The sequence below is a fragment of the Carcharodon carcharias genome (assembly GCF_017639515.1).
Source record: "Carcharodon carcharias isolate sCarCar2 chromosome 35 unlocalized genomic scaffold, sCarCar2.pri SUPER_35_unloc_14, whole genome shotgun sequence".
NCBI lineage: Eukaryota > Metazoa > Chordata > Chondrichthyes > Lamniformes > Lamnidae > Carcharodon > Carcharodon carcharias.
Genome location: NW_024470706.1, coordinates 68782 through 78938, shown reverse-complemented (window position 1 = coordinate 78938; position 10157 = coordinate 68782). Strand labels below are relative to the sequence as shown.

The following is a 10157-nucleotide window of genomic DNA, read 5'->3' as shown; positions in this document are numbered from 1 at the left end:
TTTCTGACAAGCTCTCAGAATCTCTTCTGTCCTACTGTGTAGTTACAATTGGGAGGCCAGTACACGACTCCCACAAGTGACTTCTTGCCATTTCTCATATCAACCCAAACTGCTTCTACATCCTGGTTTCCTAAACTTAGGCCATCCCGTTCCGATGTGCTAATACCATCTTTAATTAACAGAGCCTCCCTTCCATCTTTTCCTCACTTTCTGTCCTTCCTAAATGTCACAAAAACTTCAATATTCAGGTCCCAGCTATGTCATCCTGCAGCCATGCCTCTGTAATGGCTCAGTTCATCTCCTTTGTTTCGACTGCATACAGATACAGAGCCTTTCCTTTCATCCTTTTATTATTTTTCGTAGAGTCTAGCCTTATTTGCTGATTTACTTTTAGATTTGTACTCTGTCCCTTCCTGTCATGGTCTGTTTGTCATTTCCCATAATAAAACCTTTCTCTCTTGCCTTGTCTCTCCTCTTTGGTTTACCACATCTTCCCAAATGTGATCCCTTGCCCTGTGCATGTGCAGATGGATATTGGTGTCCATCTGTGCAGACAACTTGCATTGGCAGGAGGCATAGTTTTAATTATTTGAGGCACTAACGTCATAAATCAGATGCTTAGAAAGTTATGTCAGAATAAAAAAAATTCTTTACTGAACTGTACACATTATTTTCCTTACTTTAGAGGGAATGACAGTTTAATATAATGCCTTTTTATAGGTTTATATATATAATATATTACACATATACTTATACATAGCAAGGGACAAGCACTGCCTGGGATAAGGCTGACAGACACGTTATCGATGACTGAAAATTTTAAACACTTCCTGATTTAACAGAAATAAAACAACCTAAGTATTAATTCATCAACACCAGAGTCTCAATCATTCAACAGATAAAAGAAACACTCGAGGCTTGTAATAAATCATTTCTGCACAATTTCTCAGTTTACTGCCCTTTCTAAAGCACGGGGTTAGATATAAAGTAAAGCTCCCTCTACACTGTCCCCATCAAACACTCCCAGGACAGGTACAGCACGGGGTTAGATACAGAGTAAAGCTCTCTCTACACAGTCCCCATCAAACACTCCCAGGACAGGTACAGCACGGGGTTGGATACAGAGTAAAGCTTCTTCCACACCATCCCCATCAAGCACTCCCACGACAGGTACAGCATGGGGTTAGATACAACATGAAGACTAAGGGCAGCCATGAGAAGATACATCAGCAATGCATGCAAATCCCGGAATTACAATTGCAGGATCCAGGAAACAGACAGACAGACACAAAAAGAGATGCTGGAGAATGTAGATGTGATCCAGTCAATCCACACCTACCCTTTCCTCCTCCTTGGACCCAAGTGTGTGCGTATATGAAGGGTGAGAGTGAGTGTGGGGTTCAGGGGATGTGCATTACACTGGATCACTGGCAGTATGTCCATGATGGAGCAGTACAAGGATACGCAGCTGTCTTCCTCTTTCCCTCTCTGTAACTTCTCCTCGTGTTCTCCTCGTGTTTAGGATCCAGCCTCTTGCTCCTGTCCCAGAGCTTCCAACAGGATGCCCATCGGTGTTCTCTTCAGTCCGATGCTCTCAATCTTGTTCTCGATCTTGTTCTTGAGGTTCCGTAGGCGCAGTGAAGCATGGATTATAATCACTGGATAAGGAATGAAATGGGGCTGCATTTAGGAGATTCTAGACTTGGATCGGGAAGAAATACAGAGACAGATACATGCCGACACATTGAAAAAGACACAGGCAGACACACACATGGACAGATGCACACACAGACACACACACACAGACAGGCACATGCAGAGACATACACACACAGACGCTCAGAGACATGCACACAAAAACACATGCAGACACATGCATACACGTGTGCAGGCACACATACAGAGAGCAGGTGGAAGGGACAACACAGCTAGGAAGATAAAGGTTGCGAAGCAAGGGAGAAAAGTGAAATGGAAAGCGGTGGGGGAGGGAAGGAGTGAAAAACATGGAGAGAGAGAGGGAACAGAAAAATGCATAGGGGAGGAGATCGCAGGGGCTCTGACCCAAATTTTTAATTCCTCTATGGCCACGGGAGAGGTGCCAGAGGACTGGAGAACAGCTAATGTGGTTCTGTTATTTAAGAAGGGTTGTAGAGATAAGCCAGGGAACTACAGGCCAGTGAGTCTCACGTCAGTGTTAGGGAAACTTTGGAGAAATTCCTGAAGGAGAGAATCTATCTCCACTTGGAGAGGCAAGGTTTGATCAGGGATAATCAGCATGGCTTTGTCAGAGGGAGGTCATGCTTAACAAATTTGACTGAATTTTTTGAGGAGGTGACCAGCTGTGTAGATGAGGGTAGTGCAGTTGATGTAGTTTATATGGATTTCAGCAAAGCCTTTGACAAGGTCCCACATGGGAGACTTATAAAGAAGGTAAATGCACATGGGATACAGGGTAATTTGATAAGGTGGATTCAAAATGGGCTTAGTTGTAGGAGACAGAGGGTGATGACAGAAGGATGCTTTAGTGACTGGAAGCCAGTGTCCAGTGGCGTACCACAGGGATCTGTGCTGGGTCCCCTATTATTCGTCAATTATATAAACAACATAGATGGCAGTGTGGGGGGTAGGATTAGTAAGTTTGTGGATGACACAAAGATTGGCCGGGTGGTTAACAGTGAGGTTGAGTGTCTTGGGCTGCAGGAAGATATAGACGGGATGGTCAAATGGGCAGATAAGTGGCAGATGGAATTTAACCCTGAAAAGTGTGAGGTGATACACTTTGGAAGGAGTAATTTGACAAGGAAGTATTCAACGAATGGCATGGCATTAGAAAGTTCTGAGGAACAAAGGGACCTTGGCGTGTGTGTCCACAGGTCTCTGAAGGTGGAGGGGCATGTTAGTGGGTTGGTGAAAAAGGCATATGGGACACTTGCCTTTATCAATCGAGGCATAGATTACAAAAGTAGGGAGGTCATGTTGGAGTTGTATAGGACTTTGGTGAGGCCACAGCTGGAGTACTGTGTGCAGTTCTGGTCGCCACATTATAGGAAGGATGTGATTGCACTGGAGGGGGTGCAGAGGAGATTCACCAGGATGTTGCCTGGGATGAAACATTTAAGTTATGAAGAAAGGTTGGATAGACTTGGGTTATTTTTATTGGAGCAGAGAAGACTGAGGGACGATCTGATCGAGGTGTACAAGATTATGAAGGGCATGGACAGGGTGGATAGGGAGCAGCTGTTCCCCTTAGTTGAAGGGTCAGTCACAAGGAGGCATAAGTTCAAGGTGAGGTGCAGGAGGTTTAGGGGGGATGTGAGGAAAAACCTGTTTACCCAGAGGGTGGTGAGGGTCTGGAATGCGCTGCCTGGGAGGGTGGGGGAGGCGGGTTGCCTCACATCCTTTAAAAAGTACCTGGATGAGCACTTGGCACATCATAACATTCAAGGCTATGGGCCAAGTGCTGGTAAATGGGATTAGGTAGGTAGGTCAGGTGTTTCTCACGTGTCGGTGCAGACTCGATGGGCCGAAGGTCCTCTTCTGCACTGTGTGATTCTGAGAGAGAGGGTGAAGGTAAGAGAGAGGGGAAGGAACAAGGGGAGACAGATGCAGAGAGAGAGAAGGTGAAGGGATGGAGCAGGAGAGAGAGGGAGAAAGGGGAGGAGAGGGAGAGGTTGGAATGGGGAGGAAAGAGACAAAGAAGAATTGCGGAACACAGGGAGAGATAAAGGAAGGGGAAAGAGAGGGGCAGGGATGGGGGTGGGAGAGAGAGAGAGACAGAAGAGTTGTTAATTGCATATTGTGTTTGAGTTGGCCATTGAGTGGTGATTTATTTTTGTCCCCACAAATAGACACGGATTAAAAGTGTGGCTGTTGGATTAGGAGGTGCTTGCTTGTAATCTGCAAATAAATGCTTAAAGTGTGCAATGTTTGGCTCCAGTTCTATCCTTCTCCAACTGGAGTTCTTAAAATATTTGTTCATGGGATGTGGGCATCGCTGGCTTGGCCACCATTTATTGCCCTTTCCAAATTGCCCTTGTTCAGAAGTTATTTAAGAGTCAACCACATTGCTCTGTGTCTGGAGTCACATGTAGGCCAGACCGGGTAAGGACAGCAGATTTCCTTCTCTAAAGGACATTCGTGAACCCCCTCCTCGTGATGTAGTGGTGGTGTTATCATGGGATATAATTGTAATTATGGAATATAACATGGTGGCAGAGAACAGTTGCCTAAAAGTGGCCATGGTGGAAAAATGGCAGAAACAAGCGTAGATTATCCGGGTCTGATCTTCCTGGAGTGGGAACCATATGACCAATGGAAGAATGAAGTGGATAATTGGACACCGGTTACATTCTTCCCAAGGGGGAAACAAGGTGTGGCCTTGGCATCGTCACTTCCTACATGGAAGTAAAATCGAGTCCAAGTATTTTGTGAGCTCAAAGACTAACGGTTGGATACTGATGAAGGAAATCTGCTGTCCTTACCTCACAAAGGTTTGGACTTTCTATTCGTATTCCTGGATGAAATCTATAAAAAGATCAGCTGTTCAAACCTTTTAATGATCTATGGTCAGACTTTGCTAACTTTTGCAAAACAAGTCATTCTGGACCATAATAGATTGCATGACAGGTTGGGAAAAATTCACTTTGGAGGTTCCTGGATCAGCACTAGTGTTTAAAGTGCTGCATTGTGCTGAGGTGCCTCTCATGGGACAGGTCCCTGGTTCTAACTGGAGTTTGATCCTCAGAAAAGAAAATCCCTGTTGGATCTGTTCTGCTGCTTCAGAAAACATTCCTGGGGTTTGCTCCAGCCATCGGGGAACAAGTGGACTGTTCCACACTCACACATAGAATAGAGGCTCAACGATTACCAGATACTGGGTGCAGGCTTCAATACAATGGAAAGGTTAAATGACAAGTGAAATGAGGATCAAAGCATCTTTAGCAGGTCTGGCTTCTACAGCAGAAGGCAGGATTGGAACAGCAATAATGGGCAAATTAATCTCAGGTATGTCCAAGGTACAGTTAACTGGTGTAAATCATAACGCCATTACGCGACTAACTACACAAAGCAGAGACACAGGATCCTCAAAATGACAAATTTTCTTCAGGAAATGACAAAGGAGAGGTGGGGGGGGGGGTGAGGAGAGAGATAGGGGGACGAGGATGTAAAGAGTTGGACTGAAAGGGTCTTGGCGGGAGGAGAAAGTGGGGAGGGGAGCTCAAGCAGGAGAGAGAGGGCAAAGTGAGTGGCGTAATGGGAGGTGAGGGAACAGAGGGCAGAGGTGATGGAGGAGGGAGGGGAATAGTGGGGTAAGGGAGGGGGGAAGAGACAGGATAGAAACAGAGAGTTAGATACGGAGACATACCGGCTACGATAAGCAAGCTGGCAAGAGAGAGACTGAGTAGAGGTTAGGCAGGGATGCCAGGAAAACCTTCCAATTTGCAGCGAGTGGACACTTACAAAGCATGGGGAAGGTGATTCCAAAGAGGAAGACAGCGACACCCCCAACCAGAGAGAGGAGGCAGTAGCTGGCCACCAGCACGGCCATGAGGCAGGGGGTTGGGTGGTTCCTGCGCAGTCTCCGGATCACTGCCTTGTTCTCTGCTGACCACACAAAACCCAAGAAGAGGAGAGTAACCACCGCCCCTCCCAGAAGGGTCTTCAGAGGCTCAATGTACCTGCAACAGGAGAGGAGGGTGTCAGGTGGACCTGCACATCTCACCCCACCTCCCTGAATCCCCCCCACCCTGAATCTTACTCGCTGCTTGGCAAACACATTTGCAAAACGGCAGTGCAGTTGAGAGGGCAGCCCCAAAACTCACTCTGCATTGCCACCTGGTGGCTGTAACCCACAGCTACACCGTGACTGTTTACGTAGGAAAAACCAGTGGGACGAGTACACATAGCAAACCATGATGGACACAAGAACAGGACCAATTGTGCGGTCAGGAGGTGCAAGATATGGCTTCCTGCTGGTCACCGTGAGTGAGATTTCCGACCCAGTGGCTGATGTCTACATGCCTCCGCTATGGCTGGAGTCACAGATCCCACACTTTCCAAAGGGCAGCAAGGGACGGGATCGCCCATCCTCTCAGGCCTCTCCCTGCAAAGATACAGCCCCACAATTACAGAGCCTGGGGATATGTTGTGACATAAAAGAAAAAACATACAAACATACAAATTAGTAGCAACAGCAGGCCATTCGGCCCCTCCAACCGGGTCCACTGCTTGATGAGATCATGACTGATCTAATGTGACATCAAACTCCACTTTCCTCTCTGTCCCCCGCATAATCAGTGACTCCCATGTCGATCAAAAGCCTGTCTAACTCGGCCTTGAATTGTTCAATGGCCCAGCCTCCACTGCTCTCTGGAGAAGAGAACTTCACAGACTAACAACCCTCTGAGAGAAGAAATTCCTCCTCATCTCCGTCCTCAACGGGAGGTCCCTTATTTTTAAACTGTGCCTTGTTCTACATTCCCCACAAGGGCAAACATCCTCTCAGCATCCATCCTGTCCTCAAAATCTTACATGTCTCAAGAAGATCACCTCTTATTCTTCTAAACTCCAATGAGTACCAGCCCAACCTGCTCAGCCTTGCCTCATAAAACAACCTTTTCATCCCAGGAAGAATAAAGCTTGTCCAAGGATCTCCTCCTGTGGCTAAGGGCCAGGATAGTTATGGATGAGATCGAGCATTCAGCCCACCTCAGTGCAATGATGCTGTACTCCCTCCACCACCGATTCCCAACCTCCTCCAGCTTTCCCTTCTCCACTCTCCCCGGGACTCTGTTCCCAGTCACGATCCTTCCCTGTGTGAGCAGCAGCCAGACTACCAACCTAAACATTTATAGGCAACCGGCTGGGCCTGTGCTGGAGTGCTGTGTCCGAAGGACCAAGGCCGCAGGGAGGATTTGTGAAAGCCTGGGCGAGGTTGTCAGTGAGATTCACCGGCCTAATGCCAGGGGGGGAAGGCTTTCTGGTATGCAAGGCTACAGAAGCTGTGAGTGTTCTCCTTACAGCAGAGAAGGTTAAAGGCAGGTTCGGTAGTGGCGCCATATCTTGAAGAGTAAATCAGCAGCAACGGTTAGCAGCAGGAGGGTTGCTAACCAGAGTGTGCAGCTTCCAAATAATCCACTAAAGGCCAGAGGAGGAGGGGAGGAGAATGTAACTTTTACACAGTGAGTCGTGATCTGGAATGGTCAGGCGGTGGAAACAGATTCAAAACCAAACCAAATCAATGGAAAGGTGTGTAAACTAGGGCAGAAGGGCCGGGGAAGGGGAGTAACTGGATAGCTTTCAAAGGGCCAACATTGGCATGATGGGCTGAAGGGACTCCTCATGTGCTGTACGATTTGAGCGTACATCACCCCTCACCAAGTCACAGCGTTTACAATCAGCAAAGTCCTTTCCAAGGTCATTGACATAAAATCAGTGCACAGCAAGCTAGCAGAAACAAGAACGGTGGAACCTGTGGGGGGATTATAGGGGAAATATTCAGCACAGGATAGAACTGCCACTGTTGCCCTGCTACCAAGAGTGGCTGCAGCAACGATAACATCAAACTGGAGATGGCACAAGGTGGGCTCATTCTTAATATCCCCTGTTAAGGGCAGACCCTCTGAAGTGCAGCACTCCCTCAGTGCTAACCCTCTGACAGTGCGGTGCTCCCTCAGTGCTGACCCTCTGACAGTGTGGCGCTCCCTCAGCGCTGACCCTCCCACAGTGCGGCGCTCCCTCAGCACTGACCCTCCGACAGTGCGGCGCTCCCTCAGCACTGACCCTCCGACAGTGCGGCGCTCCCTCAGCACTGACCCTCTGACAGTGTGGCGCTCCCTCAGTACTGACCCTCCGACAGTGTGGCGCTCCCTCAGCCCTGACCCTCCGACAGTGCAGCAGTCCCTCAGCACTGACCCTCTGACAGTGCAGCACTCCCTCAGCACTGACCCTCCGACAGTGCGGCGCTCCCTCAGCACTGACCCTCTGACAGTGCAGCACTCCCTCAGCACTGACCCTCCGACAGTGCAGCACTCCCTCAGTACTGACCCTCTGACAGTGCAGAACTCCCTCAGCACTGACCCTCTGACAGTGCAGCGCTCCCTCAGTACTGACCCTCCGACAGTGCAGCACTCCCTCAGTACTGACCCTCTGACAGTACGGCTCTCCCTCAGCACTGACCCTCAGACAGTGCGGCGCTCCCTCAGCACTGACCCTCTGACAGTGCGGCACTCCCTCAGTACTGACCCTCTGACAGTGCAGCACTCCCTCAGCACTGACCCTCTGACAGTGCGGCGCTCCCTCAGCACTGACCCTCCCACAGTGCAGCACTCCCTCAGTACTGACCCTCCCACAGTGCAGCACTCCCTCATTACTGACCCTCTGACAGTGCGGCGCTCCCTCAGTACTGACCCTCTGACAGTGCAGCAATCCCTCAGCACTGACCCTCAGACAGTGCGGCGCTCCCTCAGTACTGACCCTCTGTCAGTGCGGCACTCCCTCAGCACTGACCCTCAGACAGTGAGGCGCTCCCTCAGTACTGACCCTCTGACAGTGCAGCACTCCCTCAGCACTGACCCTCTGACAGTGCAGCGCTCCCTCAGTACTGACCCTCTGATAGTGCAGCACTCCCTCAGCACTGACCCTCCGACAGTGCAGCACTCCCTCAGCACTGACCCTCCGACAGTGCAGTACTCCCTCAGTACTGACCCTCCGACAGTGCAGCGCTCCCTCAGCACTGACTCTCTGACAGTGCAGCACTCCCTCAGTACTGACCCTCTGACAGTGCTGCCCTCCCTCAGTACTGACCCTCTGACAGTGTAGCACTCCCTCAGTACTGACCCTCTGACAGTGCAGCACTCCCTCAGTACTGACCCTCTGACAGTGCGGCGCTCCTCAGCACTGACCCTCTGACAGTGCAGCACTCCCTCAGTACTGACCCTCTGACAGTGCTGCCCTCCCTCAGTACTGACCCTCTGACAGTGTAGCACTCCCTCAGTACTGACCCTCTGACAGTGCGGCGCTCCTCAGCACTGACCCTCTGACAGTGCAGCACTCCCTCAGCACTGACCCTCCCACAGTGCAACACTAACACCGCCTCCCCCGCCATTTCCTCATTCGCCTGCAAGTTTCATCATTGGGAGAGACCATTGGAGAGTAAATGGAATAAGTGACGGGCAAAAACAAAACCCCTCCTTCTCCGCTACGCCCATTCCTTTAATGCCAGGCTGCTTGACCACGTGACTGAAAGCCTGAGTGACAGCTACACTGGCCAATCGTCGAGCAAGACAGGCCACGATGAATGGCTCAATGCCATAGGAGGATCAACCGCTTGCCCGCTTCTAGCCTTCTTGATAAACACGGCGCTCAACCAATCCGATTACTCAGCCGGGCTGACTGACATCGGAGGTATCCAATTGACGATGATGAGGTGGTGTTCTTGCGGCGCCTGGCAACACTCTTGAGAGTGACAGGAAACCAGCCAATCAGTTTGTAGCCTTGCACTAACTGACAACAATCACAACCAATGAGCGTCCTGAGGAGGCGGGGCTACGAGCAGGAGGCGGCACTGACCCGACCAGCAGGAGAACGGCGGCGAGCGTTGCCAGGTAATTGGTCTGGTAATACAGCAGGTTGTTGATCACCCGGTTGTTCCACCTCAACGGATCCTTGAAGTCCGGGAGGCTGAAGCGGGCTGAGCTGCAGACGAAGTCATCGAGCGTCCTGAGCGGCGGCAGCTGTACCTCAGCGTTTCGGGCCATGACAGGCGGGCGATGGGAGATTGGGGGGGAGTGGGGGAAGAGCGTACTGCGCATGTCCGCAATCTATCTCTCCTCCCCCAATCCTTCAAGGCGCCTGCGCGATTCGTTGAAGGGGGCGTGCCTTGGGACTCCGAGCAGAATCAGCAGGGCAACGTCATACGTAAAGCTGACGTGACGTCCTGCGTAGATCCGTTTGACGTCATCGGCAGTTATGACAAATGTAAAATCCTGCAGATGCTGCACGTGTGAAATAAAAAGGGAAAATCTGAAGTGAAAACAGGAAATGCTGGAAAAGTTCAGCAGGTCTGGCAGCATCAGTTAGGAGAGAAACAGAACTAGTCTTTCAGATAATAATAATAATAAAAACAAAAAACTGCAGATGCTGGAAATCCAAAACAA

General features: G+C 50.0%; 1 protein-coding gene across 1 annotated transcript; it reads right to left on the bottom strand.

The window, feature by feature from the left end:
* Window positions 1-631: 631 nt before the first annotated feature.
* Window positions 632-9817, bottom strand: LOC121274193 (PRA1 family protein 2-like). The gene is made up of 3 exons (XM_041181389.1): window positions 9571-9817; window positions 5461-5678; window positions 632-1658 (listed from the first exon to the last, which is right to left on the bottom strand). The coding sequence occupies exons 1-3, from the start codon at window positions 9810-9812 to the stop codon at window positions 1519-1521; spliced, it is 600 nt and encodes a 199-aa protein (XP_041037323.1). The 5' UTR covers window positions 9813-9817; the 3' UTR covers window positions 632-1518.
* Between the last annotated feature and the right edge of the window lie 340 nt (window positions 9818-10157).

Bases quoted from the DNA above. Each gene is read 5' to 3' on its own strand.
- LOC121274193 (XM_041181389.1), bottom strand. From the start codon at position 9,812: ATGCGCAGTACGCTCTTCCCCCACTCCCCCCCAATCTCCCATCGCCCG. The intron at 5,679-9,570 runs GTCAGTGCCGCC...CTCCTGTTGCAG, and splicing joins GCCGTTCTCCTGCTGGTCGG to GTACATTGAGCCTCTGAAGA. The intron at 1,659-5,460 runs GTAAGTGTCCAC...TTCCTTATCCAG, and splicing joins AATCACCTTCCCCATGCTTT to TGATTATAATCCATGCTTCA.